Raw genomic sequence first — 26,248 nt, forward strand, 5'->3', positions numbered from 1 at the left:
GTGAAGGACACAAGAAAGGAGAAATGGGAGCTGTCAAAGAAGGCAAAGTAAAAAAAAAGTGACCCTGAGAAATCCAAGAGAGCCAAGGCTGATTGGCTCCCTGGAACATCAGAGAATGGTACTTTAAGTGAGCTAGGAAGGTAGTACAATGTCTCCTTGACATATAGTCCAGTATCTGATGCAGATATTCTCTCAGGCCAGCTCCCTTTGCCCTCAGTCAAGATACCAACTGTCATGAGGAAAGAGGAGGCTCCAGGAAGCTTTATCTTATGGTTCTAGCTTAGAATATATCTCAAAGTTGGAGTTATCACCCACAAATGGAATAAAAGGTCGACATGTTCTTCACCTAAGTATCAGCACCATTTGGAATGAATAATCTTCCAGCCTGGGCTACCACATTTGAGGATACCTATACAGGGCTTAGCGAGAGCCTCTCTCTAGGGACAGCATCCACTGTCCTTGAAACGTTGTGCCCTGCCTAAGCCACTTTTGATTTAGTCAATGGAGGCAGGTTTATTGTTTTAAATAGAAAGCATTGGTAAGTACTCCAGTGGGAGCATCATGACAGTGGCTGCTGCCTACACAAACCCATTAGCAGCCACTCTGCACCTCCTTTTTCTTCCTCCTCCAGCTCTGCTCATTAAGAGCAGCTTCTTGCCTCTCAGCTTTTATCAATATCCCAGAGCCTCTGTGACAGAAGGTCCCCAAATGCAACCATCTTTGCAGCATGGTAGTATTCCCCCCCCTTTTGTTGGTTAAATTTTATTAAACACTTTCTGAATATGATTTTACAGCATAAATTAAAATTATTTTTTATAGCAATCGACATATTAAAGTGGAAAAATACACAGAGCTTTGCAAATGTCATAACCCAACAGGAAATTAACAGGTAAAATTTTGGAAAATAACAAGACAAACAGGAAAAAGGAAAGAGCACCCTGTTCCTCATCACCCCATTATGGTGTGTGTTGATTAGGGATGCTTTCAAAATTCTCTTGCTCTGAAAACTTCTCTCAAGGTTCCAAAGTTTTGCATTATCTGGTCTTATTTCTGAAGTGGGAATAATGAATTAAGGACCCTTGATTATTCCGTTTTTGTAAATTTCTGAATTTGGTTTAAATGCTGTGCATTTGCAGTTTGCTTCAGTTTTCAAATCCTTTTTCTCTACCCCCCCCCCACCCATTTTGTCATTGCACACACATTAAGGCTGCACTGAATTGATAAGGGCCATTTTTTTCAGTGACTTGTATTTATATTTGCCTTTCTTAGCAATTGGTATTTGGGGGATGAGGCCAAATTCTTTTAGGGGAAGAGAATGGGAGCAGCCACCATTTTGTTTTTCCTAGTGTTCTGAAGCCCTTTTTGCAGCTTGGGAAATTCAAAATTGCTACCACCATAAAACATGTCTACCTCCTACAGCACTCACTGTGGGCTACCATTATAGTGGAATTGATTTTTCTCACTAAGTCCTCTCACTTTTTGAACTTGCCCACTAAGTTTATGCACAGTGGCGAAAGTTTTAAAAGCCATTGTTTTCGATGCAGGAACTGTTGTTGCTTTCAATCACTTTGTGCTGTGCAAAGTTTAGCAGCAGATAGCATCTGCTGCATAATTAATTTCCTATGAGTCAGAATTGGGACTTCTTTCTCTCCTTCTTCCTCCATTCAATAACACAAGACGGAGATCTAAAGAGACCACTAATTGACTGAATAACCATTACAACTTCCTGCCCCAAAGCCTTAATTTATATACATGGACCCAAGATGTGAATATGCAAACCTAATTCCTCACAACTTCCCCAAACGACCTACCGGATTTTTCCGTTTATAAGACCCCCCCCCCCAATGTATAAGATGCCCCCTATTTTGGGGGACTCAGATTTAAGAAAATGGGGGGAGATGGTGCTGTGTATAAAATGCCCCCTAATTTTTGACATTATTTTTTAGGGAAAAAACCTAGTCTTATACTTGGAAAAATACGGTATAACCCTGTCTCAATGTTAATTTAATCTGAAGAGAAGCATTTTACCATCCAAGCACGATTGTTTGTGCTGTTTTAATTTAACAACAAACTGATAACTTGTTAATCTCTTTTAAAAATTGATTTACCTGCAGCCAGAGGCTTACCCAGATCTACTGTGTCATTTATGATGCATTTTCATCCAAGAATAGGTGTTAGGCTTTTAATATAAAGGTATTAATATTTATTGAAAGTGTCACTTGACCTCAAAAGACCTAGCTTGTTGATAAATGTTAATTGGGCAAGTTGTATCTTTCAGACCAGTGGATCATACAACGTTCATTTATTTTCAGATAGAGATAGATAGATGATAGCTGGATAGATGCATTTTCAAATTTGAATTATCTATATCGAGCACTCACATCCTTGGATAGCCTGAAAAGAATTTTGCCTTTAATATGGCAGATGTTTTAAAATCCACAATTCATTCAGCCTTAGAGCAATTCAAGGGTCACCAACCTTTTTGGGCCCATGAGTATATTTGCAACCTAAAGAAACTGGGTAGGCACCACAAACACCTACACCCACATCACAACCAAGCACGCACCACAACCTAGTCTATTGGCAACAATAGAATGCTTCTTTCAAGACTAATATAAGAGGGAAAGGGGGCTTCGTTGGTCTACCTTGGCAACCTCTGCAGTAATGGTTATTGCTCCATTTTTAGAAATGGGGAACTGAGCCTAAATATAATTTCTCAGACACCAAGCAGTCATAATTCTCAAAATTAAGAAGCCATTCTGTAGTGTATCTGTAAATAAGCCCATTAGAACATGAAAAGCAATATTTTCAGAACTTAGATTAGGTAGATTCTGGTAAATTCTAAACAAAGCGATTACCGTTGACTGCAGAGTATTTTATATTCCATAACAGAGCTGTTGCAATGCAGAAGTTTTACATAGTTTTCTGTTCTCTTTGATGAGCTTTGGTGCATGACAGATGTCATCACCTATATTCTGGCTTGGTTCCCGTGAGATACTGGCACATCACAGCTGTCTGGATTAGGGAGTATACAGTTCCCCTCCCCAGCGAACAAGCAGAAGAAGAGAGAATGAAGCTGAAGCTACATCTCCTGTTAGCAATTTTAGGTGTACAGTGAAGCAGATGTACCCAAAATGCAACCTTCCCTGTCAGGGACTGGCTGGACAATGTGGAGTAATGGCTAGATACTGATGACACTAAGAGAAGGACGGTTGGAGACAGACTTGGAAGAACTGGGGGAGCATGTAACATCCAGGAGATGAGCATTAGAGGCAGGAGAAGTTGCAGGATTGGACAGTGAAGAAGAGGTGCATAAAGAGGAGGAAATAGTTCAGGCTGGTGTAGAGTCAAGGGCTGCCCCACCTCTTCCTCCTGCCCCCACACCTCCTGCTCCATGGTCTCCCAGGACAGGATTGAAGCTGGAGGAGCCTACGTCTGCTTGTGTTCAGCTTGGGTGGGGGAAGCTGAAGTCCCGGGCGAGGCTTCTCTGTTGCGACAACTGCCTAATTGGGTGCACACCTAGGAGTGGCTGAGAGAAGTAGGACATGCCTTTTCCTAACTTGTAAGTGTAATTCAGACAAAAAGGTCCTCACTATGGACATTGCCTGACAGTGCTGTGACATTTCCTCAAGAAACTGGGAGGCATAACATATTTTGTTTTGTTTCCAGAGATGTGGGAAACGATGCATTGCAAATTCCCCACCAGCCCCAATTTCAGTTCCATAGCTTTGCTATTATGTGGCAACTTGAATACTATTACACACCTTCCCACTATTACCAGAGTGAGGACCTGCAGGTCTGGGAGCTAAATGCAGTCCTCTGTGTCTGGACCCCAGAACTCTTCCCATGCCATCCACCCCTCTCCCCAGGCCAGACCTCACTCTGGTCCAGCCTCACATGCTCAGTGTTTTTACCTAGTTGGACTGTCCTTGTCTCTTGCTAGATGAAAGATAGAGAGGAGTGTGTGAGTGTGCAGAGGAACTAACCTGCTGCACAAAGGTAAAATGTACCTGTGTGGCTCCACCCACTTTACCTTCTGGCCCCACCCACCAGAAAGTTGCCCAGAAGGGAATGGGACCCTCAGGCTCAACAAAGTTTTCCTCACAGATGACAGCTACCAGCACATTAGTGTCTCTCATGAAATGTAGCACATTAATACAGAGGCCGTGTTAAGAAGGAAAGCACAAATAATGGCCCCTACCCAAGGAAGTGAACCCTACAGCTCCACACTACACAAAATCTTGTCCCTGTTTACACCGATAGCCATAGGAAGTTTGGGAGGATGCAATTTACCCCAAATTGATGCACTCATTGAAGGAAAAACAGGATTAATACTTGTGGTAGAGAGTTTGGATCCACAACAGCAGCAGAATGAAAGCTACAAATGTGTTGCACAGTAAACAATTGCCTGGACAGGCCTCTAGTGCAAAGGTGTAATGAAGAAAACACGGTGTGTTTAATCAAGTCCCCATCTGGTGTAAATTGGCCATTTGGGACTATGCCCCTTTAGGTCTCCTTGGCAGAGATCTGAATTCAATAGTGTCCTGGTTAAAGCCAACAGAAATAATGCCCCACTTGCAGTGATGCTTGCAATTGTTTCTGAGTCTTTGTGGTGAATAAGTTTGTCACTGACAGCCTGATTGGTCCCTGGTTGGGGAAGGTAATGCAGCAGTCATCACAACATGAATGCCCTTTTGTAGCCAATGCAATTAGAAATTTGCTGTTCCCCCTTCCTTTAGTGGAGAGCTTGAGATGGTAGAGAGTGTCTGTGTGTGTATAGCATACCTTGCTAAGGTGTGCTGCAACTGATCTGTGACAGTAAAAGACTTTTGCAGAATGCCAGAAAATCAGTCAGCAATGGGCATACTACTTTTTCCCATGGATATGCTTCAGCGTATGCACTTTCTTCCTGTGACAAATCGGTTGCACAAACACAGCTTTTGAACAGAGACATTGATAAGCTCTGCTTTCTAGCAGAAGAGAAATCTGGTACAGTTTCTAGGCTCATCTAGGGACTTGAACAAACACAAACCCCTGTGTTGCATAATGTAACAATCTACAAAAATGGAAATGCAACACGATGGCTAATAACTGTTAGTGAATATACAATCGGTTATGATGTCATTCAAAATATATGAACAAGCCACTTTAAAACGATGTATATATTATATAATACATCTCACAAAATATACAAGTAACTACAAGTTGTTATATGTATCAGAGACAAAGAATAAAACAAATCAATGAATAGCGAGGAACGCTAAGTTGTCTCTCAAAGGAAGACGTCTCACAAAAGTCTAAAGGAAGACGTCTCTCTGGAGTCTCAAAAGAACAGTATATCCGGAATAGTTCAACTGTTTTGGAATAAAGTCTTCATCAGCGAATAATTTTCAATGGAATATTCATACTAGTAGGGATCATGCTAGTGGATCAGGGCTCATCTAAGGACTTGGCCATGAGTGGTGATCCCAGAATGGCATGTAACTGAACATGGAAGATGTGTCCCTCTTGAAAAATCAGGCTCCTTTTCCAGAAGGATGCCTCATTTCTGTGGTTGTAACTGGCCAGCAATGCAGACTCCACAGCCTGAACTGGGCCACTACATGCTCCTTGCCAGCCACGTGAACCAGAAGGAGCATCGCCAGAAATGGAAAAATTCTGTATCATGTATTTCACAGGGAAATCCATCTGAGTATATACTAGGGGTGCACATTGGCTCTGTTTGCAACAAAACTAGAACAGAGGTGATCCACGTATGGTTTTCACATGACTCTGTCAAATTCTGCAATTTAACAAGGTAACTTGAGTCAGATCTCAGACACCCTAAACTACTGAGTCAGTCTGTGAATGTGGATGCCCCCAGCTGCATTTTGCCCTTAAAATGCAGTAGCTGTGTTATTACTGTTGTTATTTTGAAAAGGGAAACCCAGCCAATTAGGAAAATGCCCTGAGCACAAGTGGGGGGGAATAGAGAGGGAAGGGTATCTTTTGTTTCGATGGACAGGTAAAAAGGTAAAGGTACCCCTGCCCGTACGGGCCAGTCTTGCCAGACTCTGGGGTTGTGCGCCCATCTCACTCAAGAGGCCAGGGGCCAGCGCTGTCCGGAGACACTTCCGGGTCACGTGGCCAGCGTGACGAAGCTGCTCTGGTGAGCCAGAGCCGCACACGGAAACGCCGTTTACCTTCCCGCTGGTAAGCGATCCCTATTTATCTACTTGCACCCGGAGGTGCTTTCGAACTGCTAGGTTGGCAGGCGCTGGGACCGAGCAGCGGGAGCGCACCCCGCCGCAGGGATTCGAACCGCCGACCTTTCAATCAGCAAGTCCTAGGCGCTGAGGCTTTAACCCACAGCGCCACCTGCGTCCCTTCGATGGACAGACCTAAGTCTTAATCTCAGTGAATTATTTCCCTTGTGCATTCCAATCACAGTGACTTGGGCAAGGGAACTTGAAGTAAATAAAAGTGGTTGTTTTTGTGTTGTTGTTCCTCTATGAGTTTTGCCTGGGAAAGCAGAATATTTAGCAGTGTGGTAGACCAGGCATAGGTAAACTCCTGCCCTCCAGATGTTTGGGACTACAATTCCCATCATCCCTGACCACTGTTCCTGTTAGCTAGGGATGATGGAAATTGTAGTCCTAAACATCTGGAGGGCTGGAGTTTGCCTATGCCTGTGGTAGACTATTGGTATCCTCTCTTATTGCTTTGGTTCCAAACAAACAATTAAAAATAAATACTTAAATCAATTTGTTTCCATTCTGCTGCTGGTCCCACCCCCCTCTTTGAGTTATTTTGATTCTTAGTTTGCAAACTCTTAGGACAGCTGAGTACAGAGTAGATATGGAGGAGAATGATTTGGTTCTAAATTAAAGGTGGAGCTACCAAATTCACACTTTCTGAAATAATAAGCCTGCCAAAACATGGTCATTCTTAAGAATTCACACTTCGTAGAATCATATAATCATTGGTCTGGCCAAGGCAGAATAGAGTGGGACTATCGCTTCCTTAGGGACACGGGTGGCGTTGTGGTATAAACCACTGAGCCTTGGGCTTGCCGATTGGAAGGTTGGCAGTTCGAATGCCCTCAATGGGGTGAGCTCCCGTTGTTCAGTCCCAGCTCCTGCCAACCTAGCCTTTCGAAAGCACGTCAAAGTGCAAGTAGATAAATAGGTACTGCTCCGACAGGAAGTTAAATGGCGTTTCCGTGCACTGCTCTGGTTTCGCCAGAAGCAGCTTAGTCATGCTGGCCACATGACCTGGAAAAATTGTCTGCAGAGAAACGTTGGCAAGATGTAAAGCAAGATGAGCGCCGCAACCCCAGAGTTGTTCGCGACTGGACTTAACTGTCAGGGGTCCTTTACCTTTATCACTTCCTTTGATCAGGACACTATACTTCTCTGAGTTTTGCAAAGCAGCTCTCCAATCAACCAATGTATACAAAAATGCACATACTGCATAAAATGTGCATAATTATGCATATATTGATGGGAATAACATACAAACATGCAATCTATTTAGGGAAATTGCTTCCAAAATGTTCATAGTAGTAAAAACTGCATACAAAAATGTGCCTTTTAGGAGATGCTTGAGCAATAATGCTTATGAATTTTCAAGGGGAATGAAAAAACACACAGCCAAATTGCTGCAGAAATGTAGTGAAATGAATTTAAGACTGGAAGAATGCGGAAATGAGAAAAACCAAAACTGACAGTATCCCTGTCAGTATCCATCCCTAGTATAGGGTCATTCACTTTTCCTCTCCCTCAGTTCAGTTCTGGGGCTTGTCATGTGATTTATTTGTTCTTTTTAATTCAATCCCTTTCTGTTTTCCAACAAACACCTCCTACCTTAATGTGCCTTGCATTCCGTCTGATTTTGCTCATTTATACTAGGTTTGTGCAGACTTCTCTTAGAGTTTCCACTTGTTGCTGCTGTGGTGTGTTTGCTGGTTCTATTGATTTCCCCTAGTTTTTTCTCCCACTTTTAGTTTGCTTGTTCAAAGTCCCATTCTCCTCTCTGCAGTTTTAGGGTACCTGTGCTTTGATTACATTGAATTCTTTATCATCATCATCATCATTATCTCCCCTCCCCCTCTAGTTCTGATACTACCCTTCTCTCCCTGGCCCTCAACTCTACCTGATTGTCCCTCAAGTAAACTCTCAGTTGTGTTGCTCATTGACAGCCTATTGTTACCAACTTACCCAGAGGCACCTCCCTCATCATGTCACTGGTTTTCAGGCTGTTTGTCCACAAAATACGAGAGGTGAAGTGAAGTGATTTCTGTTTTACCAGCTCAAAACAGTAAAGCCTGCCCTTGTGGCAGAACCACTACACATATCATTCTGAAAGTCGGCAGGCTTCATCCTCTCACCAGGGGCAACCATGCCTGAAAAGTGCATCCAGTTAATGCAGAAAATAACAAGTTGCTCCCCTCCCCTCTTCCAGAATGCCCCCAAATCTGATCAAGGGGTTCTCCCAACCCTATGGAGCAGATTTGGAGAGGGTGTGGGGAACACAGGGGGAGGAAAATAGGGAAGGTCACATTGCATAAGCAGAAACCCTTGTTACTTGTATGCTAACCATCATTTTTCCAAGGGCTACTGGCATTGTCATTGACAGGGACCATTGGGGGGAAAGAATTATAGAAGCCAATTACAGTGGTATCTCGGGTTACATACGCTTCAGGTTACATACGCTTCAGGTGACATACTCCATTAACCCAGAAATAGTGCTTCAGGTTAAGAACTTTGCTTCAGAATGAGAACAGAAATTGTGCTCTGGCAGCGTGGCAGCAGCAGGAGGCCCCATTAGCTAAAGTGGTGCTTCAGGTTAAGAACAGTTTCAGAATGAATTAAGTACTTAATTCGAGGTACCACTGTATAGCGACCCTTCCCTCTTCCTACTTGCTGCTAGATGCAGTATAGTGGGGGTGGGAGTGGGAGAAGGGGAATAGAGGATTAGTGGGAAGGAGAGAGAGGAAAGGGGATGCCTGGACTGGGGAATGGCAGAAGATGAATTCAGTTCATGAACTCTAAAGCAGAGGAATTCTTATCTGGCTCAGATTAAAATCTAAGCTGGTTTTTGGATTGTAATACTTGCCTAGTATTTGAGGTGAACATTGGAAGTCCCTGTGATTTATTTATCTCTTACATTTACATCCCAGCCTGCCTCCAAGGAGTTCAAAGTGGCATACATAGCTTTACCTCTTCCCATTTTCCCCTCACAACAACTGTGGGAGAATGACTGGTCCAAGGCCACCCAGTGAGCTTCTTGGCTGAGTAGGAATTTGAGCCTTGGTCTCCCATGTCTTTGTCCAACACTCTAACCACTGCAGCACACCAGCTCTCATTCATATTTCCAAGCCTGGAAATACTCTGTCATCATACAATAGGAAGAAAAGGTGCATTGGCTGAAATTCCCTCTTATACAGAGTGATGAACAGCGTAAGATCCCTGTCCTCTTTTGTATCCACTTTACCTGATTGAAAAGGATGCTGAAAGTGTAATTGAAATTCATAGCCTTCTATCTGTAAACTTTGGAGACTCCCCCATGGCTGCAGGATTTATGGTTTTGCAGTCATCCTCCCATCCCTGAATCCCACTGCTTTTGTGAGCAGCAGAATACAGTTAGATGAATGGAAGAAAAATGAAGCACTCCTTATAATTTGAATTGCTAAATACAAAGGACCATTTCACAGAAAATGTTGTGATGTGATTGTGTGCCCTACCATGCAGTTGTACTGATTGTGCAATACCGTCAATAAGAACATTAGTACTCACAAAATATCCATTTGCTAATCTCAGCCATTGTGCCTGTGACCTGCCTCCCCCACCATGCCTACTGCCATGTATCTTGATACCGTGTGCACATGAAATCCTTGCTAACAAATATATGGACTAGTATTCTGCATCTGAAGGTCTGATTGACTCAATCATCACTAAGGCATCTTCAGCAAGCCCTCATTTCAACATTTTGGCTCAAAACTATTTTTTGATTATGCCACGATTCTTCAGAATATTCCATGTGTTCTGTACATATGTTCCATATACTCCATACATGTGCCCCATCTCTATAGCTAAGTCAGTAGAGCATGAGACTCTTAATCTGAAGGTTGTGGATACAAGTCCCACAAAAAGATTCCTGCATTGCAGTAGTTGGAGATAACCCTCATGGTTCCTTCCAACTCTATGATTCTATGATTCTATGTGGTTGGGTTCACATAAAGTTCATCTGTGGGAGGAAATAATGCTGTCAATAGGAATTCATACAGACTGTAGCAAGGATCTGCAACATTGCCATAATGTGTGTGTGTGTGTGTGTGTGTGTGTGTGTTCCCTCCTCTTCAGTAGTTGGAAGCTCAGCAACCTTTAGTAATCCATCTTCTTCTTTGGGTGCCAATGAGAAACCTCTTCATTTCACCTTTTTTTCATTTCTGCATCAAGAGATAATTTTATATCTATCTTTGGGAAGCTAAAAGACTATTCATAAACAATGGCAGGAAGTAATTTTCTAGAGGTTAGAAAGGTTATAGGCAGTACTGGAGCTGGGAAGAGAAGGTGGGAGCAAATACCCGCCCTAAGATTTGCCTGTCCATCATCTGCCCAACCTGTCATTAGAATCTTTAAGCATAGAGAGGATGGAACAAGTAGCGTAGCCTGTCATCTTAGTCTCCCACTATAAGCACTATACCCCCCCCCCAAAAGAAACCCCTTCTCTTTATAAGGCTACCTCTGCATGAACATGTGCACACCACCATACCTACAATGATGTATGCTAGTTGTTCCACTGTTAGACTGTGCCCATGAAGAAGCCTTGGGAATGGGAGCAGCCCAAAATGGAGGCCTTTGTTTATTTTTGAAACGGGCCTAGAGAGAACCTGCCAACATTCAGGATGTGTCTCACAAATCTACCATACTCCTTCTTGGCCCAGCTCATTGTATTCTCTCTTTTCTATCAAGGTGATTGCAACCCAACCCCAAAATGTGGTGACAGGTGGCTTCTATAAGGAAGATGGTGTGTAGGGAAAAGATCTATACAAACCTTAGTCCTAGTCTTTACCCTGATTAGCAACTTGTAGACTGTATGACTGAGCTGGAAATGCCCCCTGCAAAAATGTGGGGGGGGGGGGGCGTGTTCTGTGATCTTCTTGTTGGATGTGGCCGTCGGAGGAAGAAGTTTCCTTAACACTTTTGGAATGAGGTTTCTGCTTATGTTACTGGATCTAATCATGAAGTGTAGTTGGCAGAAAGCTGTAGAGAAACTATTGAGTTGCCTCCTGCACCTTGATGTAGTGTTGACCCCAAGGCATTCTCAGAGATTCAGCTGGTGGGAAGTTGTAGACAGGGGCTTATTCCATGGCATGGAGCTTTTAATAAAAGAAAGCAAAGGAAAAATGGAAAACCCTTGGTCACCTTCTAAGGTTAAATAAGATAAGCGGCAACCCTTCCTGCAAATTTCTAAAGAAATCTATCCCCCACCCTCCATACCAGCCTTATTTTTCCCCAGGAAAAAATGGAAAGTTTGAAATGTTTTGGCATAGCTCTAGTAGGATGGATCCAAAATTTTAGTAAAGACAAATAACAAAGAATAAAATGTGGATCTTGTATGATGTTACTCAATGTGTGATAGAGATTCACCATGCAACCGTGTAAAGAGGGTGGGGGACAAACCAGTAGAGGATGACTTGTCATTTGAAGTGTTGAAGAATTGCCCGTCCCTGCCACCTCTCTGTGATTGGGCAAAATGAAGAGAGCTTCTCTTCCTGGTGCTATCTGATTTACACATCCCCCATTTGCGAGATGCCTGCCAGGCCCTTTCCATAGAAAAATGGATTATTCTACAGTCAGATTAATGGGCTTTCATTTTGCAAAACATCTGTCACCGTTAGTCCTGGACAGTGAGCGTGAAATTAGTTTTGACTGCAGAAAGGCTACGTCGGTGTGTAATATGTGACTAACATTACAACGGCTCAGGAAGCGAGCTGGTGAATGAGAATTACCTGTTAAAAGGAGAAAGGGTTTCCCCGCATACTCTGGGATGGGAGGGGCAATGCATGGAATCCGGAGGAGAGGCTTAAAATGGGAGGGGGGATACCCACCCATACAATGTTTCTGTGATTGCAATGTATCTCAGCTCCTTTTTTGCTGCCATGGAATTAATGTAAAAGGTGAGAGGATGAAGGAAGTGCAGCCAAGATGCCTTTGTGGGTGCAACAAAAGGGAATGTTATGCAAAAATATCCCTTGTGCAACAGTGTGTCTTAGCTTTGCAATACAACAAAGTATCACAAACACTCTGTAGCAGATAAGCTGTGGCCCTCCACATGTTGCTGGATTCTAGCTCCCTAGTTAGCAAGGCCAAATAATTTGATGCGAGCTAGAGTCCAGCAACTGCTCCTTTCTATAGCTATTCAGTAGAGCTGCAACTGCCTATCTATAACATAGTCTGCTAAAGCTTCATTGATCAATTGACAGCACCCAATTTTAATGTGGGCAAAATTTGAATTTGTGGATCTGCAAGTTGTTTATTTTTGGTGGTTATTTTGATTCTGGTATGTTACTGTTACAGGGAATGAAAATGAAGCCTTGGGAGTTAACCTTCTAATTATGAATGGTAGCTTTTGCTTAAGTTGAAAATCATCTCATACTTCCTTCACTTTGTCAAAAATATGCCTGTATTTACGTTTGGTAATGTGAAAGTTTATTTACATTTAAGCAAGTATTTTTTTTAAAATTGTTAGACAATCCTACTATTCAGGAGAATTCATTGAATATATTTGCCACCTGAACTCTGGGATCATCTTCCCTTGGTAACTTACAAATTGTCCTCTTACTGAGACTGGCAATATGTGATAGGACTCAATAGCATTGGTGTATTTTATCTTTTCATTTTAATGGGGTTGTTTTAGATGTTGTAAAGTTATAAAGCTTCTGAGATGGGATGGAAGGAAAGCACAACTAAACTCTGCCCTATTTAATGTGCTATGAATAGTGTTGGACAGGCATTATTTCTGCAGTAGCTGGCATTCTGGCCACCGGGCAGTCCCTGAAGGCCCATGACACTGCAACCTTATGAGAACCAAACAGGTATAGGTCTGACCAATGCAGGATGAAATGGAAGATTATCTGGGAATCCTATGACTACCACCTTGAATTGCATCATAGAAGGAAAGCGGGGCTGTAAATGTAATATCCTGTTCTTGAGTTATATTTTCAGATTTAAGTTATTGGATCAAGGGGGAGGTTTGCTTAAAACAACCAACTAGGATGCATAATAAATTCAATTCATTTCACTCTTAAATGCAAACCGAGTTATTTGGCACTTTTCTGAAACAGTTGACAAACCAAAACACAGTCCTCCACAGTGTGCATGAAAATGCATATATTAGTGAAAATAGCATTAAAATGTTATATATTGGGGGGAAACTTTACAAAACTGTGTATATTAGGCACCATTCCATGTAAAGTATACATATTAAGAAACATTCACACTAAAATGCTTTGAAAATTATCTTATGGGTATGTAAATGAAGAGGATTGAATTTAAGATTAGAGGAATGAGAAACTGAAATTGACAGATTTGCTGACCCCTATAACTAACACTAGTTTGTATGATGTATTTGTATTGGAAGGGGTAAGGTCATCCATAACTTATGTGTGACGTGAAAGCCAGCCCTGAGGACCATTTTTGCTACTGGAAATAAATATTCAGTTAATTAATTCTTCCACTCAGATTAATTGAAACATGCTGATCTCTCACCTGGTTTTGCTCCAAGCAACTCTGCCCACAGACAACAAGAAACTTTCAGGTGGTTGTGATATTTTAGGAAGTAGGTTTCAGAGCTGAGTCCTTTTTCTTATGTCTTTCAGATGTACATTCAGACCACGACGTTGACCATCTCGGTGAGCCTAAGCGCCTCTGTCTCATTGGGTATGCTCTACATGCCCAAAGTCTACATCATCCTCTTCCACCCAGAGCAAAACGTGCCCAAACGAAAGCGTAGCCTCAAGGCAGTTGTGACAGCAGCCACAATGTCCAACAAATTTACTCAGAAAGGAGGCTTCCGCCCCAATGGAGAGGCCAAATCGGAACTGTGTGAAAATCTGGAAACACAAGGTAACCTTCTAAACTCACCTGAGTCCATGTTGCCTTGGCCACTTTAAAATATCTTCCTCGAATTGTGAACTCAAGTAAAACAAACCTATAAGGGAGAGCAGTGTGCTCATATTGCAAAGGAGGGTGACAGAGCTCCAGAAAGCTGGCTAAATGAATTCATAGCCAAGGCATGGAGTTTCTGCGTTCTAGGTTTGCAGCTCCATTTCTGAGCCATGTAACTGCACTACCAACACAATCATAACCTCTATAAGTTTTAAAGTAGGGGAGGCCTATCATATGAAATTTCACAAGTTCAGAATAAAGGACATCTGAAGGGTCTTTGGAAGATGCATAAAATAAAGGAGGATCATTGGGGTGCACAGAAGTTAGATTGAAAGCTATAGAGGTTTCTGAATCTCAGTGGTTTAACAGTAGCAAAACAAAACAAAACACCCTAGGTTGCTGAAATCAAGAAACTTGGGGGTGGGGGGCTCAAGAGGAATAAAATTGTGTATGAAGACCAAGTATATGCACAGAGGCACCTTGTGCAATTGTGTGTCCACCTTCCTGGGCTCCTATTGTGTAGCTGGTTCTTGTTGGCAGACCTCAGGGTTTTAGGGAAAAACAAAGTTGATCCCACAAGCCTAAAATCTTCCAACCTGCTGATTAACAAAGTGGTTTAAAGAAACCTTGTTTGGCATGTTTCCCTGCTTATGTCGTGTGTAGCATGGCTTACAGGAGATCACATAATCCTGCCAGTGCACCTTGAGGTCAAAAACATGTTATGCCAAGCAAACATTTTAAAAAGCATGCTTAGCACTGCCATTTCCTCTTTTTCGGGGGGGGGGGGGGACGTAGCCATATACATCTGGATCAGGACTCTGGCATGTGGGAAAGGGGGGGTAATGCAGGCTTCCTGAAGCTTGGCCCTCCAGATGTTTTTTGGTCTACAACTCCCATGATCCCTACTTAGCAGGACCAGTGGTCAGGGATGATGGGAATTGTAGTCTCAAAACATCTGGAGGGCAGAGGTTGAGGAAGCCTGGGCTAATGTTTTCTGCCCTGTGCTCTTTCCCCAGTGAACATTGATAATACCCTGATTGCTATTTCCTCTGGCTGTGCCTTTTCCTGCAAATATCATCTTTGAGCACTCTGGTAGATTTTCAGTGAGAAAACAGCATAGGAAGCAAACACGTATGGGAAGGAAAGTGTTACAATGCTGCAGTCCTGATCAGGATCAGGCCCCTGCACAGCTGCTTTTTTCCCTATAAAAAGAAAGCGTCCAGTGCTATGCATACTTTTAAAAATGCAATGCATAGTTAGCTGTTAAATGCTTAAATATGTAAATGTGTACATTAAGATGTGATTGCTCAGTGTAATGTGTAGCTTGACTCTTATAGTTTCAGTATATGTATGCAGCACGTTCTGCCAAACCTAGAACAAAGACAAGAGAAATTGGGCGTATTTCCCCCCCTTAGAAATCTGTTTCCATGGCAACCCTCCCCTTTCTCCCTTGGGATGGGAACCCTTGTGAAATTCAGCAGTGCTTAGAAGAATAGCAAAACCAGCACGGCCTGATGTTCTGAAGTACCAATTACCTGGAACTCCTGTTGCTTTCAATGGAGGCTGCAGAGCTCATTGCCTTTGAAAATGTGTGTGTGTGTGTGTGTGTGTGTGTGTGTACACATTCTTCAACTCTACCCTCTGAAATAGGCATGGGTGCAAATCCTGGAGAAAAACACAACACTCCAAATTATGGGAAATCTAAATGTTATATTTGCATGCTTGGCTTCAGCTTACCGTAGCCGTGGAAAATTGGGCAGCAGTAATACAGTAACGTTGTTGTCTTCTGTGATTGGGTTGCACTTGCAGAGAGGAACTTTTTATAGGGCACAGCTACATGCTGAGTTCCCACCTCCCTCACCCACACTCCCAGAAAACCCCCATATATTTGTTTTCCCATATGCTTACATTGGGGCTCTGTTAATGAAGGGAAGGGAAACTCAAAGCAGAACTTCCGTTTTTGGCAGCAGTCCAAGTTCAGCTCTCTCCATAAATGGACACTTGAACCTGTAGCTGAAGTGTAAGCAAAAGAACCAAGTTTTCTTGAGAGCAATTCAATACCCATGCTCCATTGCCAAGTGTCTCAATATGCTCTTCCATTTGAGCCCCTCTCTGAGTTAGCAACAGGGCACTTGCATTTAGAATTTAGCAAAGACAACTGAGCTGTTTTCCTCACAATTGGGAATATAGTTTGGCTACTTGTGAGCTCAGTTTGGACTCTGTCACACCTTGATGATGTCATTTGCAGCACAGGTGGGTCTGATTCTGCCTTTAGCCTCCCTTTGAACTTCCACACTTTCTCCTTGCGTGCGCGCACACCTAGCAGTGCAATGGAGAAAGGGAGGTTTTTCTCCCCCACCTCATTCTCCCATCCCATTTCTGCCTCTGCAAAAACAGCAATCTAGGTAAGCAGAGTAAGCTGCAGTTAAGAGATTCAGTGATTTTTTTTACATTATTACATCCATGTGCTACTTCAATTCATGGTGGTTTTCAATATGACTTTCTTCATACATAAGTCCTGAACACTTGTGTCTTAAAATGCATGCAATGCCACCTAGAAAGGGTTAGCAGTTCTTCATTTCAAGGTGCAAGTTTGGGTCACTGGCTTCTAGATTTTGCTAAATGCAGCTTTCTGGGAGCTGGGAATTACCTTCCTGCATAACCTTCCTAAATGAGAGTCACACATATTTTTCTGATATTTTATCATAAAAGCACTTGTAAGGAAATGATCCGTCTTCTTCCATTGCCTTCCCAGTAACAAAGAAGCTTGCTGAAAATTTATCCATTCAATGCAGCTTAAAATGAACATATCCTACCACATTATTAATCAGACCCTCCATATCAAAGGCAGAAGGAAACCTGTCAACATTTTCCCAGGAGAATAGACAGCTCTACAGGCACCACCCCCACCCCAGTGTATATAATAATAGTAGTAGTAGTAGTAGTAATACTACTACTACTACAGTACTAATATATTATTTATACTAATATATTATTTATACCCTATATATTATTTATACCACTCTGGGCGGCTCCCAACCGAATGTTAAAAACACAATACAGCATTAAACATTAAAAACTACCCTAAACAGGGCTCCCTTCAGATGTCTTCTAAAAGTCAGATAGTTGTTTATTTCCTTGACATCTGATGGGAGGGTGTTGCACAGGGTGGGCGCCACTACCGAGAAGGCCCTCTGCCTGGTTCCCTGTACAGTAATTTCACTTCTCGCAGTGAGGGAACCACCAGAAGGCCCTTGGCACTGGACCTCAATGTCCGGGCTGAACAAAGGGGCTGGAGATGCTCCTTCGGGTATACAGGTAAAGGTAAAAGGTAAAGGGACCCCTGACCATTAGGTCCAGTCATGACCGACTGGGGTTGCGGCGCTCATCTCGCTTTATTGGCTGAGGGAGCCAGCGTACAGCTTCTGGGGCATGTGGCTAGCATGACTAAGCAGCGTCTGGCGAACCAGAGCAGCGCACGGAAACGCCGTTTATCTTCCCGCTGGAGTGGTACCTATTTATCTACTTGCACTTTGATGTGCTTTCGAACTGCTAGGTTGGCAGGAGCAGGGATCGAGCAATGGGAGCTCACCCCATAGAGGGGATTCGAACCGCCGACCTTCTGATCAGCAAGTCCTAGGCTCTGTGGTTTAACCCACAGTGCCACGTGTGTCCCTCGGGTAAATAGGACCAAAGCCATTTAGGGCCTTAAAGTTCATCACCAACACTTTGAATTGTGCTTGGAAACGTACTGGGAGCCAAAGCAGGTCTCTCAGGACCAGTGTTAAATGGTCTCGGCAGCCACTCCCAGTTACCAGTCTAGCTGCCACATTCTGGATTAATTGCAGTTTCCAAGTCAGCTTCAAAGGTAGCCCCACATAGAGCGCATTGCAGTAGTCCAAGTGGGATCTTCCATCATATTAATTCATAGTCATGGTTGTGAGTTTATGGTAAAAAAATAATAATACTCCCATCTATTGGAAAACATTCCATTTGTCTTTCTTTTCTTTTCTTTCCCCCTGAAAAATTACTGCCAGCACAGATTGTGGACAAAATAGCTGTAGGCTGTGAGCCATATGAGGTCATAAAAGCTCTTCCAACTCATCCCACTGGTATAGCACATGCTGACATATACAAATAAATAACTCATGTGGCCTCCTTGTTCACTGGAGTGTCATTATGGTTTTCTTCCTGCCTCCATACCACAACCAGTAGCTGCATGAATGGCAGAGCTAACTGGAGAATTCTGCTCTTTTATACTGTCTGAATTTCTCATCTTTTCGTATGAAAACAATCTACTGTGAGGCAAAAGGCTTTGGGCACCTCTTGCATGTTTTGTAGACCAGATGCACATCAACAAAGAAGGCAACCCACCCTCCTTTCATATTTGCCTTGCTCTGGGTCCTTAGCATTCTTCTTGCAAAAACCTCTTTTCCTTTCATCCAGCTGTGATGCTTGTCAGGTGACTGTCGGCATCTGAAGGTTGCAAGAAACATAGTACTAGTGTCCCTGCTGTCTAAAGTTCCTGCTGGGGCATGTTACAGATCTACTCTGCTGCTGCAGACACTGGAGGAAATGGGGTGGTGATGGCCCAGCAGAGGTCTTCCACTTCTCCATCCGTAAAGCTGTGAGCAGTCAGCAGGCAGGAATGTTCACAGGAAACAAAAGGCTCCATGTTAACAAAAATTCAGATCTTTTGCTTACAGAGAATCTGAGAAAATGTATTTTCTGGCCTTACTGTCCACGGGCATTGCTTATGCAAGCCCCTACTGTGTGACTCTCTCTATAGTAACCAAACTCTAAAAGGGAGTAGGTTGTCTAGCAGCTTTGAACTGTTTTAATAGCTACATTTCCACTGGCTTAATCCTCAATGTTTGTCCCTCTCTTCTGTCTTCCTCCAGCTTCCCTAACAGTCTGCTGGTGGGTTTCCATTTAATCGGATTATGAGTCACCCATATCAATAAACTTGCCTTTACTATGTACTTTGAGATCTTAAGATGAAAGGTGCTAGGTGCCTGTAAATTGCTGTTGCCGTTACAAAAGCTTCCTGACTTTGGCCTGCTTTAGATGAATTTGTTTGAAGCTCCGTTAGTATATATCTGACCTGCACTGAAAATAACTGGCCATCAATGTAGACAGATTTGAGGGGACAAGGCTGCCATCCTTCAAACTAAATAAACAAAGGAAATAAGGGAATGTATCAAATGTGGGAAAGCAAGCGGGGAGGCCTCAGAAGGTGCACAGAAGGCAAATTTACTGCACAACACATTTTGAGTATTAACGTTTTTCCTTAGGGGCGATTCTGGCTGAGGCTCTTAAGCCTCTTAAAGCTGTTCCCTCTTCAAACTGTAACAATCGGAAGAGGTGAAATTTTATCAGCTAGTGATGCTTTTAGATAGTATGTGAACAGACATCCAACAAATTAGGCATCAAAGTTATAGTAACATTATCGTTACTATGCATGTGGAGTGTGATTCTGGTATCCTGAAAATGCATAGCTTGCACAACTATTGCAAGCTATTAGATGAATCATAACAAAAGCCAATTTAAAAGAAAACTCAGGTTATGCAGTCCTGTAGTAAGGCATGGCTTACTTTTGAGCTAAGGGTGGTCAATGTGTGTTGAGTTTTATGCCATGGAGCAATCTTTGTGGAAAGGTTAAAACATGTGGGGCTTTATAGGTCATAAAAAAAATAAAAGATTCAGATGTTTGAAAACAACTTTGACAACTTGTTGAAAAGTGGCATATAAGTTTATAAATGTATGCATGGTGTGATGAAATTGGACATAGAGTATTCTCTCTCTCTCTCATTTGGAATCATCCAAAGAAATTGGTTGACGATAGATTCAGGACATGCAAAAGAAAGCACCTCTTCACGATATCACACACTTAACTCTTTGTCCCTTTGCCACCAGAGGTGCTGTCAAATTTAAGGGACCTCTGGGAAAGGTGCCTTGCAGGAGCCGCCTGCCATCTTGGCAACACCCACCCCACACTGTGTTCATCTGATTGGCTGATGTCACTGCCACTCTTTTCCCTCTGGGGAAATGCTTGCAATTAAAAATGCAAGTGACTTCAGCTGTAGCTCCTTACAGTGTTTTGCTTCTACTGCTGCTAACACCACCCTCTGACACGGTTTGGATGCCCCGGGCTGTGGGACTCTGGACTTAGGTCTAATGGAACCACTGAGTGCCGCCATGGGAATCTTTAATTTAGGTCAACCAAAGGGGAGATCCAGGATCACATCTCCCAACATTTGTTTTTTTTTAAATTTAAAGGAGTCAGGGGGACAGAAATTAGATTGGGTCACTGTCTTGGGGGAAGGGATTTAACTCTTTCTCTCTCTTCCATTACCTTAATTTAAATCTCTCTTACCTCACCAAAGCTACTATTAGCAACTGTTGGTGGGGGAGAGAACATAAATATCCATATTGTGCCAGTCTTTTTTTTACTATCTGGGTAGTGGTTTTAAATTGGAAAAGCAGTGGAAGGAAAAGGTCTAAGCAAATACCAATACAACAGTCCTGATTCATTTCATAAATGCACATAACATTGTTGTTTTTAAGCCAAAAACAACCATGGCAGGAGATCTGATCAAGGATCTCCCACATTGTCTTTAGGTGGCTTTAAAAAGAAATCAGGCAAATTTCTGGCAGATGCCTATTATTGGCTATTAGCAATGGTAGCTAATGGTAGAGATGTGTCAATTTCAGTTTATCTCCGTTTCTCATATTTCCAACCTTCATTTCTTCACATTTTTGTAAGATTTTTACTAACATATTCCTTTCTATGCACACTTCATCCAGTATATGTATTATTGTACACCTGAGTTGGTTGGCAAACTGTATTACAAAATTCAGAAAAGCATGAATTGCAAAGGATGGCTGTGTTTCGATTCACATTTTGCCTTTAAATGCAAACTGGACTGAGCTATTCACTTGTCTGTAGCTAAGTGTTGTTTCGTGTTCAGGCAGTACGCCTCTGAACACCAGATGCTGGAGGGGGGCAAATAGCAGGGGATGCTGTTGCTATGCCCTGCTTGTCAGCTTCCCAGAAGCTTCTGGTTAGTCATTGTGGGAAACTAAACACTGGGCTTGATAGATCCTCGATCTGATCCAACAGGGCTCTTTTTACATTCTTAAAACAGAAAGCAATAATCAGGAAGAGAACACATTTGAACTTACGCAGAAGGCCTTCTTGTCAAGTCAAGTAAACACAGCCAGTCTATACAGATGTGGGATTAAAGAGAAGGGCTCCCACACAGAAATGAACTGCTATTAGCATATGCAGACCATGGGGAAAGGGCTCTGCATCCAGAATGGAGCAGATGGCAGAGATTCATGTCATCCTCTCCCCTCCTCTTACCATTTCATGCAGGGAAGAGTAGGAATGAGCTGGTCAGTGGTGTACCGTGGTTTGCGGGCACCCAGGGTGGGGCAGGTGTTGCCTCGCCCCTGGTGGACTGGGAAGCTGGGGTGGAGGTGAATGCCAGGGATCCCTCCCCCCCCAGGCACTTTCCTGCCTTTCTTCCTCCTCAGTGGGAACCCCTAGTAATTTAGAATCTTTCTCTTCCACGATTCTTCTAAAACATGCAAGGAACTCACTTGAATAGGAGAGTTTCCCTGCTTTAGAAGTTCAGCCCTCAACATCTTGCAAAGTGATGTGCGGGCTGCAGGAGTGGCAACATAAGCACAGTAGCCTTCTCTCATTCATGTTCCCCAGCAACAGGCATTATTTAGAACAGCGGAACCTATTATGTTGACCAGAAAAGCCAAGTTGTTCCCTGGTAGGCCACTTACTTTTGAAAGGCCCAGGTGGGGGTCGAGGCAAGGTAAAATGCAGACATGCTAACCAATGACTCTGTGGGATGGTTTTTGATGAGTAGGAGAGGATATATTAATTACAATTTATCACTCCAGTCTCCCATGCATGTGGATTAAACAGAATTTTAAAATCCCATCCTTGGAAGCAAAATAGAAGCTTTGGCAGCAAAGTCTCCCTTTCTGAGCAAGTCCAGCTAACAAAGTAAACTGGCTTTTCCAATCCTATGCAGCTTAACCAGGCTTGTATAGTAGGTTTTGAAATTAGATTGACTTAATCGTCTTGCATTGGTTCACAGCAAAGGCATCAGTAAAAAGTATGCAAGTAAAATACTGATATTTACTATATAACCAGTTTCAGGCAAGCAGAAACACATCTGCCCCTGTTGTTGGTTGAAGAAAAGAGCAGAGAGAGAGAGAGAGAGAGAGAGAGAGAGAGAGAGAGAGGAGGAAGAAGAAGGATTTATATTTCTCATTTCTTCCTACCACTGAAAACAGGAAATGACATCATACAAAGCTCTCTCTCTACCATAGGAGCCAACTCCTGGGGCAGCGGTCCCTTCAGCCCCCTCAATAAAATATTTGAAGGGGCTGGGGGGCCCCAAAATTGATGGGCATTGCCATTCATATCATGTGTGTGTGCTGCATCATGTGACTGGTCATATGGAATGAGTCTTACCTGGGGCCCCAATATTTTATTCAAGCTGGCACACATGCTCTCCACCAATTACATTCCAGTGGTCTGAATCTGGCTGTCTAGAAATTTTCAGATCTGTGGTAGTTGGCCCCTAAACTTACTATATCAAAAGTATACATTTGTTGAATTTGACTGCCATCTCCCATGGACTCAGCATCTACAGTTGCCTCTGGGGCTTGGCTGAACGTTGGTCAAGCCATGAGTTTTTGTCATCTTCCATTGTCACCACACTCCTCAGTGCTGGGAAGGGTTGGAGCTGTTTCTCTGCACTTGGCAGTGTTGCTCACTAGTGCGCAACACAGAGAACGAAGCCATTTCCCAGTCTGCGGTACCTTGTGCTTGCATGTGCTTCACGTTTGGAATGCGACAACTCAGCCCAAATGGAAGCTGGCATGACGGGCTATACAAATGCCAAGGCAGCTTGTGGGAGAATATCAGAGACTGATCACATTGTTAACACCAAGGACAGGAGATGCTATGGAGTTGTCAGCATGGGAAGGAAGGGACATTTTTCACTCTGTCAATGGCAGGTCACGTATCTTTAAATAAACAAGAGAATAAATAATTTACAGAGCTTGATTGCAGGCAGATTGGCTATGAAAACACTGTGGCTAACAAATAGCGCTGTCAGCTCTGATTTCTTATGGCCCATCTAATCGTTATCTGAGGATAACAGTGCCTGAAATCTTCAATAAGGTTCATTTGTCAGGGAGGCATCATCACAGGTGGAGAAAAAGCAGCACCATTCAGCTTGTGCTGCCTGCATTAGCCTTGTCAGACAGGGGGCTGGGGAGATCCCAGGAATACTGCATAGATGGTGCACTGTTAGAAATTAAATACTGGTACCCCTCTACCAGTTAGCAATATGGGGAGTGACAGGAGTCCACCGCTGCAGAGCTAGTAAGAGAAAGGGAAATTGACTTGTGTATAGTGATGTGGCTGCAGAATTTAAAAAACCCCAGGAAATTCTAGTCTGCTTTTTAAAACTCGGTTTGAGTTTGCATCTATATTTGACTTGCCTAGACCATGTGACAACATAAGACCTTCCCCACTGGATCAGACCAAAGGTCCAACTAATTCAGTAGTCTGCTTCTCAGAGCCACAAATTATATGTCTGCATAAGAAACATCTCTCAGATCCCGACCTCCTTTAGTTGTTCTTTTCTAACACACACACACACACACACACACACACACACACACACACACTCCAGCCTTTTCTCATAGGGAAGATGCTTCAACATCCTCATCAATTTGGTCAACCTTTTCTGTACCTTCCCAGCTCAGATTTGAGACTGGATGAGTGGAACTGCACACTGTATCCCAAATGTGGGTGCACCAAAGTTTTTAACATCAGCATTACAATACTGGCCTTTAGTTTTCACATTAGCACCGGAAATCACCATCATCATCATTATTTGCAAAGCACACCAGGCAGGTAAGGAGACAGCAGCAATATCTAGTGTTTGGGTGATTCAGCATTGTACTCTTTCAAAATAAAACCCTCTGCCTCTGTTCCTTGTAAACTTTGAGAAGACTCCTTGCTAGTGTGGCTACATGTGAAATCTATCACAAGACTGAAGCTGCTCCACCCATCCATTTTAAGCCTTCTGGTACTCAAAATGTGACTAATTTCCACCCTTCTTTATCTGGAGTAATATGAGGAGGATCAGGGGACCGGCTCTCCTGTTCTAATGTCCATAAGGGAGGTTAATCTGTTATCTTGCAAAAGTCAGCTTCCTGTCTGGAAGTGGGTATTTAATTAAGAGCAACTCATCACAGACTCCAGTGCCTGAAGTAAAACCAGGGAAATGATTTCTTTTTCTTTTCTCCCTTTTTTTATCTTTTGCAGTTTAATGCGTATTACACCCCAGGGGAGAAGTAAATTGCTCAGTGCAAGCCCTATTCTCCAAACACTGCTGCTCACGCGAATCTTATATTGCCTTTGCTCAGCTCTATCAATCCCTCTGATTCTCACCCAATAGGTGGGGTTGAGCTGTGAAAAATTCTCCCCAGGACTAAGCCAGGCTCCACAACATTAGGGTTTGGGCATTTATTTATTTATTTATTGGATTGGACTTTTCTTATCTCCACCAATACAGAGGAAGGCCGTTCAACCCAAGATGAGCTGGTCTCTTTAAGAGATTTGTGGGTTCTTTGCCAAAAATGTTCTAAAAGCCAGGCTGGGACCATTAAGTTGGACCTCTGTGAAGATGGGGGAGGAATAGTGACCTGAAGGTTAAAGAATGTCCATATTTGACTGAGTCTAAGCAGCTGCTCTTGCTTTGTGCTGTGTTTAGGGTTCAACCATTAAAAGACAGAGGCAGCCCAAGTTCACCTCTTTGGTACCTCCAGTTTTGACAATGAGAGGCACAGAACATAGCACCTTCCAGGTCTAGTGTGAAGGTTAAGCGCAAGGTTCCATATTTGGGGGGGGGGGGAGGAGGAGAAAATTCATGAATGATGCTTCATGTGTGGCTTTTCTCGCCTTCCAGCTCTGGCTACCAAACAGACTTACGTCAGCTATAGCAACCACGCAATTTAAAACCAGCCAGTGGCAACTGGCCACGGGAAAAGGGCTGCCGAAGAGGAGGAACAAGAAAGTGGAGTTGAGCCCCTCAGCACAGATGACGTCATGGCGGTGGAGAGGGTGCAAGAAAAATGTGATTCCAAGAACTCATCAAGGGTGCCTGTTTCTGATAACTGGGCTGCTGGAGGCAGCTATTTTGGAAGATGGCCACCAACAGTAGAGGGAAGAATCAATCAACACACCCCACGTGAAATACTTGCCTTCCATTGGAGGGAGAGGCCAATGGGGTTGAACAACACACCAGGTGGAAAGAAGGTGACAGACCTTTAGCAACTTTTTGGGTTTGTTTTTTTTAATTCCTGTATCTTGGCAAAAGAAAAAAAAATCCCTTTTATTCTTCCCCCCTTCAAAATAGTGAGATGGTTTGTGATTGTGAAGAGTCTTTCGTTCTCTCTCATTTTTTTTCTTTCATTTTTTCCTTTTCCATTCCTGTCTTCTGACCTCTTCACTCTTTTCCCACCTTGCTTTCCCTTCTGTCTTCCCTCTCTCCTCCTTATCAAATTCTGTGTTGCAAAAATAATAAAAATTCCTTGAAAAAAAAGCAACAACCATCAACAACAACAACAAAAGTGAAAACAAAACCTAGACTGTGTTCAAAGTGCTGATTTCTATAGGTGGTAAATTAATGTATGTGATGATCATATGGATTGAAATATGTCTGCTTTAATGTACTGACCAATCAAAAAAAGATAAAAAACACAAAAAAATTCAAAAGTTCAGTGCCTGGATGTTTATGAATTATTCGATGACAATGTGTAGAGCATGATCATTTTTATACCAGAATATTTCTAATAAAAACCATGGTTTTGCACTCAGGAGTTGCATTTCCTTGCTTAATGTTGGTCTGTGTGTGGCTCTGTAGGTCTAAGGAAGTGTTACTTTACAAAAGTAAATTACAGGGTCATTCATAACATAATACAATATCTATAATCACCTTTGACACAATCATCTCAAGGAGATGTACACTATAATCCTGAATATAGCACCC

General features: G+C 42.8%; 1 protein-coding gene across 2 annotated transcripts in view; it reads left to right on the plus strand.

The window, feature by feature from the left end:
• The window catches only part of GRM4 (glutamate metabotropic receptor 4), a 287,327-nt gene extending 261,292 nt beyond the window's left edge, over positions 1-26,035 (plus strand). For both annotated transcript variants that reach the window (XM_083744949.1, XM_083744950.1), the window contains exons 10-11: positions 13,865-14,111; positions 25,166-26,035. In XM_083744949.1, the coding sequence (XP_083601075.1) occupies positions 13,865-14,111; positions 25,166-25,215 (297 nt within the window). In that variant the 3' untranslated portion in view covers positions 25,216-26,035. The remainder of the gene's footprint in view (positions 1-13,864; positions 14,112-25,165) is intronic.
• Positions 26,036-26,248: the final 213 nt, after the last annotated feature.

The sequence above is a fragment of the Podarcis gaigeae genome (assembly GCF_964106915.1).
Source record: "Podarcis gaigeae genome assembly, chromosome: 6".
Taxonomy (NCBI): Eukaryota; Metazoa; Chordata; class Lepidosauria; order Squamata; family Lacertidae; genus Podarcis; species Podarcis gaigeae.